Raw genomic sequence first — 22,577 nt, 5'->3', positions numbered from 1 at the left:
TTGTTTCTATTTAACTATTGCCCTTTATAAAGAAAACAAAGAATAGAAAGAAAATAATTAAAAAAGTTATTTCCTGCATAAAAACCCCTTGAGTTCCTGTTATATTCTTTATGTGTGGAAATTGCACTAACAGATTCTTCCTATTGTCCACAGCTGATATGAAAAAGGGTCTTCATAGTCGTTTTGCTCCATTGGCATTGGTTTTATTTTCCATCCATGTGGTATAAAACTGACTGAACAGTCATTATGACAGTTTGACGTACCTCTTTCCTAAGTTAGATAAAACTTATTTTCCAAGTTAGCAGTGTTTGCAGTAAAGAGCTCCTTAAACAAGGAATACATTCATCCTCAATGATGCCGTACAAATTGATGCATAGGATAACATAACTTGCTCTGATCACAAGGGCAAGCATGAGGTGCAGCTAGCTCATGGAATAAATTGTCAGTAACTGGTTATAATTTACTTTTTTCTAGTGGATTGTAGTTAGGCTGCAGACATTTTGCCTGTAATCCATATTACTGATGCAGCTGAACACAGGTATCTGACAGTATCAAACAATGATTTCTTTTACTTTTTTTATTAGTAATGCATGAGGTTGATTCTGTCCATCTATCTGGAACAGAAGTTATACATCAGGTTTGCTTGGGCTAATTAACTGGGCTAATTAACAAAGTACTTCTTCAAGGATTTCAAAATTTCTGTCAAAAACAATCCCAAAATCGAGTGGAAGATTAATAGGTTAAGGAGAAAAAATGTTTTATCTTAGTTATTTGATGTCATTTTCAAATGAGTGAGTTGCAGGGAATATCTGTTTATCACCTTAGTGATTTCCTGAACTCTACTGTTTGGGTTTGTAAGTTCACTTGATACTGTTTTTGTTGAACAGCCTGTAATGATGTTGCAGTGTTAGACTGGGCCTTCACATTGTAAATGGATTGGTGTGGCATTAAGCTTTTTGAGGGATGAAAATAATGGCAATATGTACGTAGAGTTTTAGTAACCAATTAGTTTCTTGTTCTCTTAAATGTTTAAAAATAAATACTTACTGTTTCAATTTCTAATAAATGCTATGGTGAGTTCTTTGAGAACTTGTTTATAGAATATGAGAATTTTGTTGCTTTTAGAAGTCAGCCCTGCCAACAGTCCTTGAGTGGTCTCACTAGTCTTTCCTGTTAAAGTTTTATTTACAAAATTAGGTTTCCTCATCTTCTGAAGCACACAAACCTGATATTCTGGAAGAAGATGAATCATAGTACTAATAATCCATTCTTTCTACCTTTCTGATATTGTATAATCTTGTTGGTTTTCTTCTGCAGCTCTCCTGAAGTACTTAAAGCACACTGGCTTTGTCAACAGATATTGCCAAGGAAGTTGTTACTGGTGTAGTGTTATTATAAGTTTGTCCTTCTCCTAGACAAACCATATGAATAGCGTAAAATGAAGGAATGAAAACAGAGGAAGTGTGATGGCATATATGTAGAAAGAAGAGTCTGAAGTGTAAAATAAAATAATTTAGTATAATGTGTGCATGCAGTCTTTAGGTACTAAATAGAAAATTTTTTGCTACAGCTTTAATAATATTTCACATATTCATTTTAGCTTTGATTTTTTTCTCTCATGTCAGCCAAAGAAGGCAGATAGGATTTTATCCAAACTGATATCAGGCTGTACTCTTGTTTTCTACCTTTGAGAACATTCTTGCTTACCTGCATTTTAAAGTGAAAGCTTTTAATCTGCTTGGATGAAACAGAAATGTTATTCTGAAAGAGGATATCATGATGTCCCTGAAACATAAGAACAGCTGTACTGGGTCAAACCACAAATCTACCTAGCTCAGCATCCTGTCTCTGACAGGAGTCAAAAGTCAGTGCTTAAGGAAGAGTAAGAACAGGGTAAGTGATAAGCACCTGAGTACTTGTACACAAGTTTTTGTGTAGGTGAGGGCCTCTGTCATCTGAGTGATGACTTTTAATTTTAGTCTTTATCAATGAATTTTTCTTCAACTGACTTTTTCTCACTAAAGCAATTCTATACCACTCCTTGGCAAGCTCTGATAGCTTAGCTACATTTTATGTGAATCTCACCACCTTCTTTCCTTTATTTTGAACCTATATCCAGGTAATAAATACTGCTGAGAGCAGGTATAACTGCTTGACTAGCTTAACAGTGGCACATGCATTAGCATGGCTTGACACATGGACTCCCTTGTCACTCACCCCACCTTTGTATGGCATAAATGCTTAAGCTCTTTTTTGTTTTTATTTTCATTTACAGTAGCAGTTGTAAAAGTCTTTCTGCTAATACAAAAAGTTTTAGGGGGTATTATTTGCTTATTGAAGTGAAACTGCTGTTGATAGAAAAAGGTTTGATATGAAACTAGGACAGGGTGACCTGAAACTAGGATGACTTGATTGTTGTGCCAAATACACATACCCTGAAAAGGCCTATCATGTGGTGGCCATCCACATGTAGAAACTAACAAGGATTAACAAAGGGATAGCATGGTGCTGTCACTGTTGTTAGAACAGATGGTGAAAATTTTATTTCCATTGCTACTTATTTTTTCCTCTCCTCAGTTACCTCTTTTTCAGGTTAAGGTCTTGTTTGCTTGGTTGGACCTTGCAGCTGTCCCATACTTTGGATCCTCTTCACTGCCCCTTTCTGAACCCCTTCTGTAACTTGAGGGATCAGAACTTCACACAGCACTGGGAGAATGGGCATGTCATGGCAATGTAATAACAAATTTATTCTGACCACTACTAAGTACTGAGTTCATAGTTTAATAGTATTCAAATATAGCTGGCATAGTATAGTATTCTGTATTAACAACATAAAGAATTATTGTTGGCATCATTTTCACACACAGCTTACGTATTTATGGAGAAGATGTAAAATTCTTGAAGATAGAAAGTAACCTTAACATATATATATGGCTGTCATGGTTTAGGAATGCTAATTCCCAGTTTGGTTCTCCCACTGAGTCTTTCCAAACCACACTGCTGCTGGCTCACTGCACCTCCTCATCTTCAGATCCCCCTGCTGTGGGCAGACCAAGAGGAGAACTGGCAAAAGGCAAAGATCGTGGGTTGAGATAAGAACAATTTACTGGAAACAGCAATGAGATAACAGTATTAATAGCAAAAGCAGTGTGCCCTGACAGTCAGGAGGGCTAACTGCATCCTGGGGGGCATCAGGCAAAGCATTGCCAGCCCGTCGAGGGAAGGGATTGACCTGCACTGGTGCGGCGTCACCTTGAATATTGTGACAGTTTTGGTCGCCACGATATAAGAACAATATTAAGCTATTGGAGAGTGTCCAAAGGAGGGCAATGAAGATGGTGAACGGTCTTGAGGAGGAACCATATGAGGAGCTGCTGAAGTCACTTGGTCTGTTCAGCCTGGAGAAGAGGAGACTGAGAGGAGACCTCATTGCAGTCTACAACTTCCTCATGAGGGGAAGAGGAGGGACAGGCACTGATCTCTTCTCTGTGGTGACCAGTGACAGAACCCGAGGGAATGGCCTTGAGGGGGAGGTTTAGGTTGAATATTAGAAAGAGGTTCTTTACCCAGAGGGTGGTTGGGTGCTGGAACAGGCTCCCCAGGGAAGTGGTCACAGCACCAAGCCTGACAGAGCTCAAGAAGCATTTGGACAATACATGCAGGCCCATGGTGTGACTCTTGGGATGGTCCTTTGCAGGGCCAGGAGTTGGACTTGATTCTTGTGGGTCCCTTCCAACTCAGCATATTCTGTGACTCTGTGAAAAGTATACAAAAAGACAGTGATTCTCCTGCAAAAATGCTCACTGCAGAGCCCAGCCTGACTCTACTGCAGCCATATTTTCCCAACTGGAAAGGAGCATCCCTCTTCTCAGAAGCGAGAGAGACAGAGAGAGTCCTTTTTCCCTGCCCCTGGCAATGATGCAAGGTGGTATTGAATAACATAATGTCTTACCGTGCCCCCTCCTGCTGGTCTGGGCCGGAACCAGGACAATGACATATCTAGGGAGGAACACATGTTGATGCTATGATTTTATCCCCTGAACAGCAAGTTGGACACAGGTGCCAACAGTAAACAACTCTAGAACAGAATAAGGGCAATTGAGCAGATAAGACCTATTTCCTTATATGCATTTACATATGAGGAAAAACAGAACAATTTCAGCAGCAAAATTTTGGCTAGTCTGAGAAAAGAGAGAAGTGAACTTCAGGGAAGGATGCCAAATCTTCCTGTTGATGCATTATAACTACAGTTTTAGCAGATTGGAGTGTAAGGAAAAAACATGTATGTAAAGGTGAAAATGTACCAGGACCTTTTTTCTTAGTAAAAGCCTACCCTGTAAAGAAAAAGATCAGAAAAAAATGATAGAAAGTACTTAAGAGGCTTCTAAAGAATAAGAGAAAGCAACTCTTTGCAGAAAATAACTTGCTTTTTTCTGAATCCTCCTTGCATGATTAATAGTAGAAGTAGATATTTTTATTGTCAATGTAAAACTGACAAAAAGAAAAGAAAGAAAACAAAAACTAACACCCACCTTTTACAGCTTGTAGCTATATATAGTCTGTTATGTCAACCATTTTCTTCTAAAGTCTTTGGGTTACAAGTCAAGAAGTGTGATGAACAGGCCCAGAAAGAAGTGAAAAGAAAACTCAGAGAGTAGTCTTGCTTTCACTGTTTTGGGCCAAGATGTCACGGTAGTCTTTAGGGACCAATCTGGGGGTTTTTTCCAATTTATTTTTGATTTTAGGTGTTAACATTGCATAATGATTTTATTATTTCCCCTTTTTTAAGTCTATTTCTTTCTTCTCCTGCCTTCAAGTTTTGCATAGCAATGGGGAACCTTTACTCCTGTTTCACTGATTCGAAGTGAAGGTTCTGGCTTGCTCTGAGGAGAGGTCAGTCTCAGAACTGATTACACAACATGCTTGCAGCTATATGACCTGTTCTACTGCATTCTCTTTGCTTCCATTGCTGTCTCCTGTGTCTGGACAGTGAATAAAAGCACCATTGGAAGTTATACAAAACTGTAGGAGTGTAATTCAAGAACCTGTGGTTGGCCAGTGGAAAAGCGAGCTTATTAGGCAAGAATCTAGAAGAAAGTGTTCTCTGGTGGGTGAAATGATTGTGAGCAAAATTAAGTAGCTAATTTGTGGGAAACAAGCAATTGTGAAAAAAAGAAACTATGATTAAGAAATGGGTTTTTTGTATAATAAAAGGCAAATAGAAAAACGTTTTACTGTGTATTACTGCTATGTACTTCTCTGTTTTTTTTCTGACATCTGTGTTGTTTAAACCTCTTCTGCCTTCAACTACTCAACAGCATATGCTATAAGTTTTTCTTCCACTTTTACAGTATATTTGGTCTAAAATTTTTCTTGTTGTCTATCTGCCTCATTGAGGCTTTTGATGAGGTGGCAGTGGAAACAGGTTAATGGAGTCTTCTGTATATAGCCTGATACATTGATCAAGCACAGAGTTCTAATGAAGGAATGAAGTTTGGGCCTCTGTAATTTACAAAGACTTTAAAAATAATTTATCTTTGATTTTTACTGTGTATTAATTTGAAGCTATGCATAACTGTACTTTTTTTCTCTCTTCCTCCCCCCTCCACTTCCAATTTTTCTGCAATTGTATCTTTGTTATTTCATCCTGGACCACGTCTGGATGCCAGAACTGAGAGAAAGGTGCTTGTCCTTTTATCATCTTTCATGTTCCTACTGCTGGCTCTATGTGACCCGTATGAGAAAGCTGTATGATTTTATGCACAGTGAACAAAGTCAGGCTGAAGGAGCTGCAAGGTCAGAAAACTGAGACAAATTAAGAGAAGTCAGGCAAGTAGAGGGATTATTCCTGGGCTTAATTTGGCTGCATGGTTTGAGAAGAGGTTAAATGAAAGAAGGAATTGGGATAAAAGGCAGGAGACTAAAGCTGGAAGGAACAGGAATGGGACACAGTAGGTTTTGAGACATTTTATGTATAGTTTGGGCACCCTGTTGTAAATGGATGCTTTCTTGCCTAACCTTCAGCTGAAGGCGCATACGAGATAAATTCTTTTCAGAATGGTTGGAGTCACTGCTTTGGTGAGTGCTTTGTTATGTAATATTTTCCAAGAGAGCATTATATTCTAGCTCTGCCGAAGAAGCTTTAGTTTTGAATAATAATAGGAAAGAAAATGACAGTCAAGAGTCATCAAAATCTTTTGCATCAGTCACACTAACATTTGTAATTATCAGTCACGTTTTTGGCATCTCTTGTTACACTAATTAAATCATTCAGCCTACATTTGGAATTTCATAAAAGACACAATTTTAATTTTCACTATCTGGTGCAATAAAGTTATGTAGTCTGTCACCAAAATAAATCAAGTAATTGGGGGAATTGAGAGCATACATACGTTTGTTGTATACATAACAAGGTGCTTGGCTGTCCTCTTTAAACCTAGCTTACTTTTTAATATGAAACGGTGGGATAGTGCTTCAGTATTAAGGTCCTCCCTCCAGCCTTAGGTAAGCAGGCTCTCATAACTCTGTGATACTCCCCTTCTTTTCACTGGCCTTGTTTTGTCACCTTGAAACACCTTTCCCTGGGTGTATCTGATTTGTCTAACCTCTGCCTTCTTCTTATATTGCCAGATAGTTTATCTTGAATATGTGTCTTTTCTTTCCCTAAACCAGAAAAGTTAAGATGTGGAAAGGGGATTAAAGTGTCTTTCCTCATTCTTAGTGTGCTTTAAGGGTGTATCACCTGTATACATTCTGGTATTAGAAAAATGGACCTAAAGTCCTTTTCTACAAAGACAGATGCATCTAAGTGATGGTTAACAACAGCATGTGCCTGGTGAGAACAATGCGAGCACTCAGATGTGTGAAGTTATTTGGGCAGTGAGGATTTCTGGGATAGAGGCCTTAGCCTATAATTACTGTGATGCAATATGGAAAGAAAGCTGCTGTACAAACCTGCTGTTTACATGTGAGCTGTTCTGTGTAGTAAATTGGCCATTGAAAGGTACTCTCAACCATTCAAACTAAGACTATTGTAAAGCAAGGCTTTAGGCCTAACAACACATTCATTATGTTATGTATTCCATAATACCCAAAATACTTACTTACCTAGAGACATAATTTCACTAACTAAAATTTTGGAATTTGCTAAACTTCTCAACAGAAATAACTGACATACTCTTTGGAATATAAATTGCCAGACAGTTCAAGTCAGGCACTTTTTCACACCAGTAGAAAAGAAGTAATTTGGAAAGATTAAATTGTATAAGCTTTTAGATATTAAAAAAAAAAAAAGAAAAAGACTGGGTTAACTAGGTCAGTTTAGTATGCATAGTATCTTTCTCTCTTGCTTAAAAAAAACCAAAATAACACAAAAACCAAACCCTCTTTTCTTGGTATTGTAGGAAAGGGAATACATGCAGTGGTAGTGGGTATGAACAATGACAACACAATCTGCTGGTAATTGAGAAAGCAAAATGATAGCTCTGTTTTTTAAAAGTAGACAAAGGACTGCATTTGGCAGCCGGTCTATAAGCAGTGACCTGGGAGGAGCTGTTGCAATTTAATATTGCATGGACTCTTGAAATTTCATGTAGCAAATATGAAGTTGTATCTGGTTTACACTGCAGACTTCCTGTCATGACTTTCCCTTATATCCGAAGTCGATCACATGTGCTCTCCAACAAGTTACACCCTTTATCTTTTCCAATGCAGACTGGATTTTAATCTTGTGTAGAAATTTTGCATGTGTCTTAGTCCAGTGAACAAGTTTAGGTCAACAAGTGAGCCATTTCTTTGCTGTGACAGATATTTATTATCAGTTCTTAGACATTCCGGTCTTTCAGTAACCACATCAAACTCTTAAACTAGAGGTCATTTTCCAGACTTTGTTAATACAAGTCCTTTATATTCTTTATTTCATATTCTGTCAAATATGAGGCTGAATTTATAATTGTCTTCTATAATCAACATATAATAAATGCACTGATAGTTCATTCTGTAATAATTCTTTCTTCAGGTTACAGAAATTGCTGTTGTATTTCTTCCTGCTGTGAATGACTTTTTATTTAAAACCTTACAATAAGATTCCAGACTATTTCCAGGTGCTATTGAGTTAAAGAGTTGAGAATGCATTTCTGTTGTACTTCTCCATAAATAAGGGATATGGGTAATATAAAGTTCAGAGGTGCCTAGGTTTGTTTCTTCACAGGCAAAACCAAATGGTGGTAATGCAGGATAGCTCTGAAAGTCACACCACTTTCAGATATGCACGATCTTAAAGATTCTGTTTTATTGAAAAGGTTATAGGAGGCCACTCTTCAGAAGGCATTTGCTTGCATGGATGATAGCAAATGGAACCATCTGTTCGTGAGACACCACCAGTATTTTAGAACTGATCTGTGGCTTAAGGGTTCCCTTTGTCTTGGAGATGAGATAGTCTTTAAAGTTTTGAAATATATTTTGCTGTATGTTCATTCTTTTCTCTTTTCTCAGTTGTTTTTCCATCTGTAGAGATACCAGCATCTTCTCAATGTTTGTAGTGGAGCTGTATTTTTAATATTTAGTATATTTACAGGTCTGAAATGTGAAATAAATTTAAGATTTCTTTACGTTGTACTCTGTGCTCAGAAAGACCATTTACTGTACACAGCTTGTAACATTGGCTTATAAAAGAAATAACTTCAGTAAGAACACCCTTTGAAAATTATTTAAGAAACTAATGCATTTGAAAACTAAAATAGTTGCCTGTCTATCACACTTATAGAGAGGCAAAGGAATACCTAATAAAATTAATTCCTTGTTTGCTGTACGAGTGAAACTGAAGCAAGGCCTTGGTGCTGCAGGCATGCAATATTTTCAACTTTGCTTCCTGCTGTAGAGGAAGAAAAGGAAAAATAATATGCACATCTTCCATCTGTATTTTGTTACAACTGGGCCAACTATGGAAATCTCACGTAAAATAGTTTTCTTATCATATTTTCTTATCTGCAATTGAAAGGTAGGACTAGTACAAGATCATACATTAAATGTAAAATTATATATGGATTCAATATGTAGTAATGCCTGTTTTGAATGGAAGCAATTATGTAGTCAGTTTAAGATTTCCTGTCTTTAAATACTGGCTGTTTGAAGTGCTTTGGTTTTGCCAAAGCTGTAACAGCCACTGCTTGATGATACATCACATGAATGCCTTGGTTAGCATTCATGTGGGTTGTTGCCTGTTTTGAGTCTGTGACTTTTAAGGGAGGTAGAGCATTTTGTCAATGTGTAGAGTAATGCCAGCTTAAGTGTGGACTTGTGTTTATTACGTCGGCTTCCACCCCCACCCCAGCTTTTTAGTGTGAATATAGATGTTACACAGTTGTAATACCAGCATAATCATCACAAAAAAAAATAAATTGGAGCACCAGACTATTTTGGTTAGATATGTAATTAAATTATTGTTTTAATGTTTTTGATTACATGTGTTCAAATCCATCAGCCACTACTGTAGGATTGAAAGTTCTACGTGAATGGGGGGATGTTGGTGAAAGTGAGGTGAGCTAACCCTGTGGAGCAGAGGGGTTGGCTTTTGGTAGATTACGTTGCTCTTCCTCGGTGGTAAAAGTTTTGATGTTTGAAACGAGTAAAAAAAATGCCTGGGAGACAGGCGTCCCCCCCGCCATTAGCAATACATGAATCTTGCCTTCCAGGTAAAATGCAGCTATAGATGTTTAGCAAGCCTCTGCAGGCGTGGCCCCAGAAGGTGCCCGAAATAAGGGCAGCTCTCTTTTGTGGCAGGTTTGCCTTCTGAGCTGAGCGGGAACCCCACCGTGCACCTGTTGATGAGGTGGCGGGTTCACCTGTGCGAGCGCCCTTTTGTCTGGGACGGGGCTGGGACCTCCCGCACCCGGCGGGGGCCTCTCCCATAAGTTCCAAACGGGCGCTTTCCCCCCTCTTCCTGACAGGCGTTCGGGGCGAGGCATCCCTTTCCCGTGCGGCCGGAGCCCGCCCCCGCTGGCGGGGCGGGAGCGCAGGTGGCGCTGGCGGGGCCGCGGCCGCCCCGCGCTGACATCAGCGAGCGCTGCAGAGCCACGGCGGCGGCGCAGGCCGGGCCCGCGCCAACATGGCAGCGGCCCCCGCGGCCGCCCTGGCGTGAGCGATGCCGCGGCCCTCCTGAGCCGGCAGGCGGGCCCCGCGTTCGTCACGTCCATGGATGTCTCTTCCGATCCCTATCTGCCCTACGATGGAGGGGGAGGAGACGGCATTCCGCTCCGGGAGTTGCATAAACGAGGTACGCCGGGTTGCCGTTTTGGTTACTTGTTTGCATATCTACGTGCGGGACTGCTGCTCGGGTGTGAAGCAGCGGCGTAAAGGCTTGTTAATTACCGCGCTGCTTTGTTTCGCCAGCCCGAAGCCTTTTGTCGGAGGAGAATTCAGTTCTGGCTGGTTCCTGTGCTGTCAGGGATTGTTTTCTCTGCGGGCAAATCAGTCCTGCTTCACATCTCATCGCCGTGTGACTCCATCTTCGATGTGTGGCAGGCTTGCCTTTCGCTCTCTCTCGTTTTGTTTTTGTTTGTTCTTTTTTTTTTTATCAATAAAACCATCTCGTGCACCAAAAAACAAACAAACAAACAAAAAAACCCAAAAACAATTAACCAAAATCAAGCCTACAACAAGAACAAAAAAAACCCGTCCCAAAACTGTGTTTGTCACTAACTGTGACCAAATTAATAAGTTATTAAATAGGCTATTTTCATATCATGCTTTTCACTAACTTGAATGGGAACAGTGTTTGTCTGGCTTTGAAGTTTCTGTACGTGCTTTTAGACTTGACTCTTTGTTGCCGGCTTTGATACGTGAAGGGAAAGCTCTGCAATGGTAATGTGTCAGCTCAGCAAATATTGATTAGCTCTTAAGGAACTGGTACTTTGCAGTATGTTCTTTACACTGTTGCTTACAAGGAAGCAGATTTAGAAAGAAAACAGTGTTACCAGTGTTCACAGGAGGGTGGGGTGGGGGGAATCCTCTTTTGAGCTTGCATTTTGGTTTTTACTACTAACTTAAAGGAGAATACTTTCTATAAAGATTTGGTTTTGTACTGAGAGAAGTTGTAGTAGGAATAAAAGTTATGCCTTCAAATTCTGAGAATACGTTTTTTGTTGGCTGGATTTGATGGTTACAATGTGGTGTTTAAAACAGTGAATGTGGTGAATTCTTACTTCTGTTAGAATTGGCCAATCTAAAATTAGAACGTTATCAACATTTATAGCTGTTAGTGAAGGTATTAGAGAGGATGTAGGCTGAGAATAAAGATAGGATTTACATAAAATTATTTTTTCTCCATGTTACCTTATTATTTCACCTGTCCTTGCAAACTCTTATTTCTATAAATAAATTAGTTCACAATTTATGTTCTTTTAACATTTTATCTGTTTTTTAGTAGTTTGCATAGGAGGTTATTTGTTGTATTTTTTGCAATTCTTATAATGTATTTCAGGATACCTTAAAAAAATCAAGAAGTTCCAATACAGTTTATTTTAGACAAGCAATTTTTATGCTGCCCAGATCATTATTATATAGCAACTGCTGGGTAGTTCTCTAAGTCAGATTTTAGAGGGTGCTGTTTTCTTAGAACATTTGCAAAACGTAAATTGGGGGTCTTATCGATGTTGTGTATAAATACCTGAAGGGAAGGCACAAAGAAGGCAGAGACAGGCACTTCTCAGTGTTGCCCAGTGACAGAACCAGAGGCAATGGCACAGACTGAACATGGGAGGTGCCCTCTGAACATCAGGAAACAGTTTTTTTCTGCGAGGTTGACTGAGCACTGTAACAGGTCGACCTGTTGGTTGTGAAATCTTCCTCAGAGATAGTATAAAGCCCTGTGGACGTGGTCCTGGGAAAGCAGCAGTAGGTGGCCCTGCTTTAGCAGTGGCCTTGGACAAGACGAGCTCCAGAGATCCCTTCCAACCTCAGTTCCATTCTGTGAGTTTAGATTTGTAGATAGATTTAAATATGAAAACTGAAAAACAGCCCTAACATGTTACAGTTAGACAATGATATGTGATCAGGTGTATATTCCTGGGAATTAACAGGTTTTAGTTGATTTCTAAAATGGTACCTGGCACACTGGAGTATTGCTGTTAAACATAAAGTTTACAAATACTGTAATGAAAACAGTGGAAGGTTCAATTAGGTAGTTCCACTGTGGTGACACTGCTGGGAGCCAACAAGACAGTTCCCAGTTGTGACTTGTCATTTTTGCAGTTTTACTGAATTCCATTAGGGCTTGTACTTCCCGTATTTTAATACTATATTTCAAAACAAGTGTTACTGGTGCTTCTCAGGCTTGCTATAGTGAGTTTAGATTAAAAAAAAAAAAAAAAAAACAACCAAACAACAACAAAACTCAAACAGTGTTCCCATAATCTCTTGCAGATCTGAATTTGTCAAGTGCATATGTCTCATAAAAATACTGATCTCCAGACCAGTTTGTTCCATAAATTTAATCAAAATTTTGTGAGCATTTCCTGCTGATTTACAATACCACAAAAATCTGTTATTGTGATTTAGCTATCAAAGTAAGGCTTAAAATGCTAGCAGACAAAACCAGAAATGGAAAGTAAATTCATGACATTATTTTATGTGTCTGAAAAAGGATACTACCAAGAATTTTTTTCCTCTCATGGAGATTTCAGAGCATTGTAATAACAAGCTCAGAGAACATGAATAAAAGGGTTCTGAAACAAAAATCTTAACTGTTAAAGCCTGTGGAATTCTTTCCCTTATTCACATGCTGACAACTCTTCTGTCCTGCAGAGTAATGTTCACATCATGCAAAACTGCTTTGTAACATCAAAGCGTTTGTTGCACTAATTGACTGCAGTGGCTCACCCAAAGTAGCTGTACCTCAGCAATTGTGAAATGACTGTTTAAATCATTAGGGGTCTTTGAGGTTTAATTAACGGCCTTTACTAATGTGCAGTGAGATGACATACAAAGTACATTATTATTAAAGGCTTGATCCATTGGCTTGTATTAGGAAGATTTTTTTTTTCAGTGCGAATACACTGTGAAACATCAAACAAAAAGATATAAAAATACGCATTTATTAATTGTGTTTATCTTTTATGTTGATTACTCATTATCATCCCTTTTAAAAAAACCCCAGATATTACTGAATACTTCTTACCAGGAGTTCCTTTAACTTGTGCTGTCCTTAGACTTCTCTTTGTGTGATACTAAATGCATAATTCCAGACCTACTTATCCTTCCTGATAGAGTGAAATAAAACTTCAGGAACACAGTTCACTTCTACTCTTTTCTCTACTAACTAAAAGAGTTAAAACTACTGCTTCTGAGAAAGGGTGTAAAAGTTCTGATTTAGGATTGCATATATCCTAAGTAACTGATATGTACACTTTTACATAAGAATTTTTCATATAATAAACCATATGTTGGAATATATGTTGTGTAAATAAATTACTTGTGTTGCCCTTGGATTTATTTTAGCATCATTTTTGCTAGATGGACCCTTCTGAAAGTTCCAAATTATCAGTATTTTGTTTGTCTTCCAGCCATTCATGTACAAGCTCACACTCTTTGACCTGCCCTCCCCCCGCCTTTTTTTTTATTCTTAAATAAGCATTTATTTTACCACTCTTAAAAAATTCAAATCTGAGAAACAGTAGCACATGTATAGTGGCCAGGCTACCCAGTAGCAAAATTTGATCTTCAGCAAGCACAAGCTTCGCTAGCTCCCTTTTATTTTTTACATATACATAAACACATCTCAGATTTAACATTTTGGAAGTCCTCAAGTAAAATTAATGAAATTTTATTCCACTAATAACCTGTGATTGAGTTAGCCTGGAGATGTGAAAATTATGTATATAGAGCATGCTAGATTTACTGCTGACTTAGTTTTAGTAAACCTAATTTTTTTGAGAGGCAAAATAACTCACAATTTCATTTGTTGTGAACCAGTCACCACTTACGTAGGTGCCACGCCTCTTGTTTAAACTATACTAATAACAGTAACATCGGGGAAACCTCTCAACCACTCACAGCCTCACCTGTTACTGTAAGCTGTGGGGCAGAGGCTATTTAATAATATCCCAGAAGGAGTTTGAGTCAGATGCATACTGAGCTAGTTCAGATCCTCTAAGTGATAAAAGCTGTACTTTTGTGGTTTAGGCTGCATTTCTCCTTAAGGGCCTGTTATATTTAAGAATTCGTAGTTAATCAAAAACCATTAGAGACTGAAGTTACCAGCGTGACCTTTGAAGTAAATGGCTGTGAAAATTGTGTACACATGCTCAGAGCTAGAGTTTAACTCTGAAATTTTATTGCTAGCAGAGGAAGAGTAAAAAAATTAATTTTTAGACTAATTAACATGTTCATGACAGAAAATGTCATCAAGATTATTATCAATCTCTAACTTTGAGTACTTTGAGAAAAAACAATACTTGGAGAAACTTGACATGGTTATGCCACTGAATTTCTGCTGTGCTTTGTTTTAAGGTTCCTAGGATATAAAGGGGATAAGGATTTTCAGTTATGAGTTTAGCATATTTAACTTTGGTGATTAACATAAAGTACCGTAAGATATAACTACAGTTCACTGTAGGTAATTACAGTTTGTCTGTCTACATGTGCTATATGACTGGTAAGGTTCACTGTTAAGCATATGTTTCTCAATTTTGGAAATAATTTTTTTATGTACTTTTATCTGAGATATTAGAAACCTAATGAAGAGGCCAAGATTATGCTCTCCCTAGGCCTGAATGGCATCTGATTGGGATAATCATATTAGCAGAATTGTTATTTTTGTTGCATTCTGTCTTTGCCCTCCAAAACAACATATAAGTAAGTTGTTCTTATGTACATGCAGCAGCAGCACTTAGAAATCTGATTATCTAAATTTTTGTTGTTCTGACTCTTATGGCCTTGGTCACTGTTAGATTGTAGATAACTTCCCTTTTGTAATGTTTGCTCTATCTAACTTTATATATTTTTATACCTTTTATTTTTCTCATCTCCTCCCTCACTGTTCGTCTTAAATATAAGTTGTAAATTTAGTAGTGGGAGGATCTCCATATCTCTTCACTTACATATCTGAAGTCTCTATTCCTTACATTCATAACTAAATATAGTCCGTTCTGCCTTTAAGACTAGAAGAAAATAAATCTGTAACAATAAAATCTTTTTTTTTTGTGTGCATCATAGAATCAGAAATGTTTCTTCCACCTAAAGTAAAAAGCCAAAGTGGGGGTTTTTTTCCTCCACCCTTCCTGACAATTTGTGGTGGACACAAATCTTCAGAAGTCTTGGTTTAACTCAGCGGTGCTACTACTGAACTTTCATTTCACTCCTACTTTATTAAAGGTTATTTTTAAACCCAGATCTGTCCGGGGGCAGAAGAAATGGAAGGGACTATCATGCAGTACTTTGGTAAAGCATTTTATTTCTTTTCCTTGTTCTTCAAAACTTGTTCTGAGTCTTCCTATTTCCCACATAGCGTTTTTTTCCAGGTAATTTTTTTTCCAGTTTGTGTATATATAGTTGTGTTGATTTTTTAATGCATTTTTATTGTAATGCAGAGATCAATTTGTGCTTGTAAGCCTTTGATGCAGTTTAGAAGAGCTGACTGAAGAGACAGGCTGAAAATTCGTAGTTGCATAAAAAGGGGAACATATTACTTGATTGCAAAGACTTCAACATCATTAATCATCAACAGTAGCGCATGATAGCACTCTGGCATCGTGTGCTGTGCTTCTGATTCTGAAAATTAAAAATTACTTGTAGTTAGGAAAAGAAAATAGTGCTTAATTACTCTTTTTGAGTGGTTACAGACAAATTTAAATAAACTGACGATTTTTTTCTTGTCTTTTTAATTGAAAGCCTCATATTCTGAGGTCTGAATATGGAGACAGAAAGAAGCTGAGGCACTAGCACATACATTGTGTATACAAATCTTCTTTGTTACAAGAGTGAGTGATCCCTGTGGAGTGCATTGCATGCAGGGTGCTTGCCTGCCTCCATTCCCCTTGCCACCTAATACCCAAGGACACACGGGTGAAGCAAAGCCTTGGATTAGTATCTGGCCTCCGGAAAGCTACAGCCCCTGCTGATTTTAACACTCAGCAGATTTGGATGGTCGTGGCAGGGGGAGCTTATTCCAGCCTTCAGGGTAAACTGATTAGCTTCATTTTCACTCACAGAGGTGCATTTATTTTTTTTCCTCCTCCTTTCACACTGCTGGGAATAGCCCAAATGAGACATGTTGCACTGCTGTCAGCCAGAAGGACAGTGGCTGAGGGGAATGCTGGGTGCTTGTGCTCTATCTAGAAAAAGAGATTTGTGAGCAGCAGCAAACCTAGTGCATTCTTGCTGTAGGAGTTAGTAATTGCATAGCTTGTAGAGAAATACCTTTGAGAAATTGGGTCCTATTATTGCTTTGCTATTGAAACCAGTAGTGACATTGTTTATCTGTTGTCTTCACAACTCTAGAATGTTTCTAAACCTTTGGGAGTTTTGAGTTCTCTGAGCACTTACTGTATAGTGTCTGGACATTAATATTTATATGGAAGTTTTGATTTATTTTTCCAGCAGAAAGATATAATTAAAATCTAACAAGACCCCAAGGGTGCATTTATGTATTTCGGTATAACTAGTCTGACAGTTTGTTGCTGTGGAAGGGCGTGAATTTACTTGTTGTTCCCTATTTCTTCTCTCAGTTTGTGCTCTTGCACTGACTCTGTTTCTTCTCTGACAGCACAGAAACTTGATTCCAGTTCTGTATAGTAGCAGATTTTTTTGTTGTTAGTTTTGTCTGCTTAGTTGGATTAGCATGTTGGCTTGGTTTACTGTGCAGTCCAATCCAAGGGTGACAAAGCTGATCCAAGGGTGAGAGTGGGATTGTGTGATCAAGAATGGGAGGGAGAAACAGGGGTATCAACATCTCCTATTTGTTTGGCAGCAGTCAGTTAGATCAGCTCAATCTAACTGTGTAATGAATTATGAGAGATATATCTCATTTCTTAAAATGGTGTCATGGTGATACATGCTCAGTTTAAGACTTGTGTATTTTGTGATGTGCATTCAGAAGATGTGTATCATATGCTGTGTAGCATATCGAAGGGGTCTTAAACTTTATCATAAAATTACGGTCCTTTGTTAACTCTGATAGCCATCTCCTGAGAGCCTGTTCATGTCTCAGTTCTGTGCCTTATTCTGTAGTGAGGCTGTAGCTGTGAGGATTTGTTCTCTAAGTGATACTGGGTAACTGTTCAGTTAATCACATGGTGGAGAAGCACATAAAAATCTATCATGCACCATTTGAGTACCCAGGATGCAGCATTTGTCTTAAATCTTCATGTTTCTCTTCTCATTTTTGTGAGAAAGAAGGAACACTGCCTACAGAGAAAGAGTTGGGGAGGTTGTTAAACAGGAGCATTGTGTATGTTGCAAAATCGCTTTCTTGTGTGAAATAATTAGCTATAAACTTACCGGTTTCTTTTTTTTAAAAAACATGCCTTTCATCATCTGCGTGTTGCCCAGGGTTACTTTCAAATTTGAAAGAAATCTACTGAGTTGCCAAAGGACGAGCATGGGATCAATGCTTCAGGAGATGAGGCAGCCTTTAAAAATGCTATGTGTAATCTACATAAAAATGCATGGCACTGAAGAATGCTGTGTGTAATCTACATAAATCAGCTTTTTGTCATGTTTATCATAGTTCCAACATCAATCAAGATTGAATACTGCTTGTATGAGGCACATATATAAAATATAAAAGAAGAGATATTCCTTGCCTCAGTGAGGGACATAAGGCAAGGAGAAGTCTGTAATGTATAAAACAACTTGTGTGAGTATAGCAAAATATTAGTTTTGTAATTTCTTTGTCCTTACTGGTTCCATCAGGAGGAACTAGCTAGGCAAAGCAGGAGGTTGGATCAGTGTTGGGAGCCAACTGCCATTCGGTATAACTTCATGTTCAAATGGAATGTAGGAGAGCGATATGGTAAGGACTGCTTTTTTTTCTGTCAGGAATAGTGTCTTCTCAACTGATTTTTGGATTGTATTTTTTACATTCTCATTAAAATAAAAAGGAAGAAAAAACACTTTACTTCTTCAGAAATAAGAGCTTTGTTATGGTGTTGGGATCTACTTCTCTTATTCCAGTTTTGTTCATGTAACATTTTTGTTTTTGCTGTACCTCATTCTGATTCAGATGTCCCAAAGTACAGTGTTTTATTCTTAACCTTAATGCTTATTACAGTTTTTTCTTTCAACATGATACATTATTCTTTATTAGGTTTTTTATTGCCTTTTTTTTTTCTAACAACTTTATTTGAAGCAGTTCTTCAACATTACCAAAGCTGATTGGTGAGAAGGGATTCTACTGGAAGCTTGGAGTTACGTGCGTGGAAGGATAACAAAAGTCAGCTGCCTTCCTAGAAGGTAGTTCAAGCAAGACCTACAGTGATGGAATCCCCCTAAAGAGTTTCTTTTTCCTGAAAAAGCATGTTGCTTTTATTGTCTAGAAGCTTACTGTCTGCAAGCTTGCAGTCTGTGATTGCAGCAGCTCACTAGTTATGTGTTGAGATTTGAGACAGGCAGCACAGCTTCACCAAGGGCAAGTCCTGCCTGACCAACCTAGTGACCTTCTATGATGGAGTGACTACAATAGTGGACAAGGGAAGGGCTACAGATGTCATTTATCTGAATTTCTGTAAAGCCTTTGACATACTCCCCTCCAACATCCTTCTTTCTAAATTGGAGAGAGGTGGATTTGATGAATAGAGTATTAGATGGATAAGAAATTGGATGGACCGTCACATAGAGAGGGTAGTGATCAATGGCTCAGAGTCCTGATGGACATTAATGACAAGTGGTGTCTCTCGGGGATCCATACTGGGATCAGTGTTATTTAATATCTTCTTTAATGACGTAGACCAAGGGATTGAGTGCACCCACAGTAAATTTGCAGATGACACCAAGCTGAGTGGTGTGGTTGACACACCTGAAGGATGGGATGCCATCCAGAGGGCCCTGGACGAGCTCGAGAAGTAGGCCCATGGGAGTCTCATGAAGTTTCACAAGTGACAGGTGCTGCACCTGGGTCGGGGCAATCCCCAGTATCAGTCCAGGCTGGGGGGATGAACAGATGGAGATCAGCCCTGCTGAGAAGGACTTGGGGATGCTGGAGGATGAGAGGCTGGACATGACCTGGCAATGTGTGCTTACAGCTCAGAAAGCCAATTGTATCCTGGGCTGCATCAAGAGCAGCGTGGCCAGAAGGGTGAGGGAGGGGATTCTGCCCCTCTACTCTGTTCTTGTGTGACCCCACCTGTAGAACTGCATCCAGCTCTGGGGTCCCCAGCACAGAGGGGACATCGACCTGTTGGAGTGAGTGCAGAGGAGGGCCACCAAGACAATTAGAGGGATGGAGCACCTTTCCTATGAGGAAAGGCTGAGAGAATTGGGTTTGTTCAGCCTGGAAGAGATAGCTTAGGGGTGACCTAATTACAGCCTTCCAGTACCTAAAGGGATCCTACAAGAAAAATGGAGAGGGACTTTTTACAAAAGCACGTAGTGACAGGACAAGGGGGAATGACTTTAAACTAAAAAGAATAGGTTTAGATTAGATATTAGAAGAAATCCTTTACTGTGAGGGTCATGAGGCACTGGAATAGGTTGCCCAGAGAAGTTGTGGATGCTCCATCCCTGAAAGTGTTAAAGATCAGACTGGAGGGGGCTTTGAGCAACCTGGTTTAGTGGAAGGTGTTCCTGCCTGTGAACTAGATGATCTTTAAGGTCCCTTCCAGTGCAAACCATTCTGTGATTATTAAAGATGATATTGGAGAAGAGTGTGCTAATAAAGGGATGACAGCTGCCTTATTTTTGCAAAGTATGGAAAGACTGTGTTTGAATTATAAGGGTTCCTATGAGTCATACCGAGCCTCTGAGAGGATCAGTATATTACTGTTTCCCTCCCTGTAGTAACACAGGTTAGTTTAGAATAGCAGTAATAATAAAAGTTCTGCATGCCACTTTTATCATTAGTATCGCAGTCTCATAAAAACATAAGTAAACTCATATATAACAGAAAGGCTTTACTTTCTTTGCGGCTACAGAATGGCTTAGGTGTCTATGTATGGAAAATGGAGGTGTTTTCTTATCATAGCTAGAAACTGTGCCTGTCTCTTGGGCTAAGTACTTGTTCTGGTTTTTAAGACTAAAACTGCTTCTATGTTGATGAAAAGCATGTAGCCTGAGAAAGAATCTTGAAACTTGAGGGAAAAAGGGGGAAGAAGGAAGGGGAAATACTTTCTGAATATTTGCTAAGTGCAACAATTTATCTGTGTAATGATGATTTCCTGCCTGATGGTTAGAATGTTGTGATGAAATATCTATATTATGGTAAGGGCTTTAACAAAATTAAGTTGAAAATAAATTTAATGACACTTTGAAACTGAGAGTAAATTATGAGAATTTGTGTGTTTATGCTGATGAGAGTCATTATTTTCATAGCTGGAAGGAGCATCTTGCTGTGTGAAATCTATAGAAGGAAGAGTAGAAAGGGAAGTGAAAGTTTGGAAATGTTTTGAGTATTGATAAATTTGGAAACACGTTGAGTATTGACTTCTCTAAAATCTCCCTTAGAATAGTTGTGTGCTACACAGATCATAATATTGGCTGGAAAATGTCTTCTCCGTTGCTGTCAGACTTACATAGTTAGATACAGAGCATCAGATTTTGAAAAGTCGTCCTCTTCTTGGTGCTCTCTAGGGATGCCTTTCTACCAGGTGCTCAGTGCTGCATGTTTCTCACTTGGTACAGGATTAGAGCTGTTCAGTTGCATCAGGTGTTCATAGCAGCTCTGTATTCAACAAAACCTGCTCCTCAGCTTCACATCCTGTTCTGTGTCTCTTTCTCATTATACAATAATCACTTATGTTCCAGTATTTGGTGTGCCAGCAGATGTTGGCAAAGTAGGAACCTGACAGTTTCAATGGGATTTTTACTGTATCTAGGGCAATGACTGTTCTTTGTAGTCTACTCCAAGTTCTGCTTTGGGTCTGGGGCAGTGAATATGATGCCATCTCTGATGGTTTCCCCTGTAGAGAATTCCAATTCAGTACCTTGTGATATGCATAAAATAATCTGTTACTGTTTGTGATACATTTATAATTCTCAACTCACCTTTGCCTTGCGTAGAATTGCATGCTCCTTATAGTTTGTTATTGCTTCATATGTAGCAGGGCATAAAACCAACTTCCCCAGGGCAAAGACAAGCTTTTGTCCTACCCTACTCACTCAGGTTCAGGAAAGTGCATGATCACATTGTAACTTTGTAGAAGTTTAATAATAAACTGTGGCTGGATTTAATTTATGTCCCTTGCTTTGCAATGGAAGTTAATTTCATGTAAAAATAATATTTTCATGATATATTCTGCTACTATCTTAATTTTGAGAGCTAAACTAATTGTTACAATGTGAATTTTGTTACTACCTCTTCCACAAGGTCAGCTTGCCCTTTCAGCTAGCCAGACATGTATCTAAGACTGCCTTTCTAGTTATGAGAATTAGAAATGTCAAGAGAATTTAATCCCTTATCCTAAAGCAAGATTTTCACAATTACCTCTATTAGCAAATCTGATTTAATTTGTTGTTGTTGTTCTTAGCCTTTTATTAATGGAAGCATAGGTAATGCTTCTTTACATCTGCCTTAGGAGAGACTAACAGCAGCTCTGGGAAGGGATTTACAGGGCTTAGCTATGGGAAATAGATGAGGGAAAAATTAGTATGGCATAGACTGGAGAAAAAAGTATGAAGCTAAGTAAGGCGGCAGCCAGGCTCGCGTGAGCGAATGGTATTGGTGTTGTTGGGGAGCTGTTTCCTACATTTACACTGTCTTATGTACTTTTCTTTTAATCCTTATAGAATTTGTACTGAATGGTAGTTTGTGTATCTTGAAAATTATCGATTGCATTTTGTCTTAATATGATTTTTGTATTACTTTCTTCTGTGTTGTCTTTCACCACTAAGGAAATGTCCAAATAAACACTGTGATATATAGTACACGTAGACAAGGCCTCTGAAGCAATAGATGACTGAGGCACACCTCTGGGTCAGAGTGTAATATCAGGTGTCACACTGCTTCTGCTAGGTCTTAGAATTCACAAATGTAAAGGAAAAAGGCACATTTTACCTATGTGTAAATCTAATTGTGAGTTGTTGGTGAGAGCTGGGGCAGTGGATGCAGCATTTGAAGCATTTGAGAGTTTACAGGTAGGTCTTTTTTTAGCTTATGTTATTTTTTTGGTAAGTCAAAAACTTCTGAAACTTCTGCTGACAACACCAAGAAGCCTGGAATTGGAAAAAAAACCCAAAACTGAACAAACAAATAACCAAGAAAACCTAGCTCCAAAAAAACCCCCACCTGCCTAGCCATCCCAGTGTGAATCCAGTGACATGAGTTCTCGTGTCTGTCTGAACTGATTAGAAGTCTTGGTCACCTTGGCCCTACATCTTTATGAATAGAGATTATTGTGTTGCAGCATATACTGGGCAAATTGTCTTGTTCT

General features: G+C 38.7%; 1 protein-coding gene across 4 annotated transcripts in view; it reads left to right on the top strand.

The window, feature by feature from the left end:
• Positions 1 to 22,577, top strand: part of CLCN3 (chloride voltage-gated channel 3) — a 72,634-nt gene that overhangs the window by 19,009 nt on the left and 31,048 nt on the right. The window contains exon 1 of one of the 4 annotated variants that reach the window (XM_039380492.1): positions 10,102 to 10,273. The exons of 2 other annotated variants lie outside the window; for them this stretch is intronic. In XM_039380492.1, coding sequence (XP_039236426.1) covers positions 10,192 to 10,273 — 82 coding nt within the window. In that variant the 5' untranslated portion in view covers positions 10,102 to 10,191. Of the gene's footprint in view, positions 1 to 10,101; positions 10,274 to 22,577 lie in introns of those variants that run through there. One more of the 4 variants, XM_027725653.2, reaches the window with a different exon arrangement.

Source organism: Pipra filicauda, unplaced genomic scaffold (genome assembly GCF_003945595.2).
Source record: "Pipra filicauda isolate LSUMZ 115617 unplaced genomic scaffold, ASM394559v2 scaffold196_size3971931_pilon, whole genome shotgun sequence".
Lineage (NCBI taxonomy): Eukaryota > Metazoa > Chordata > Aves > Passeriformes > Pipridae > Pipra > Pipra filicauda.
This window is presented reverse-complemented; position numbering and strand designations above follow the sequence as displayed.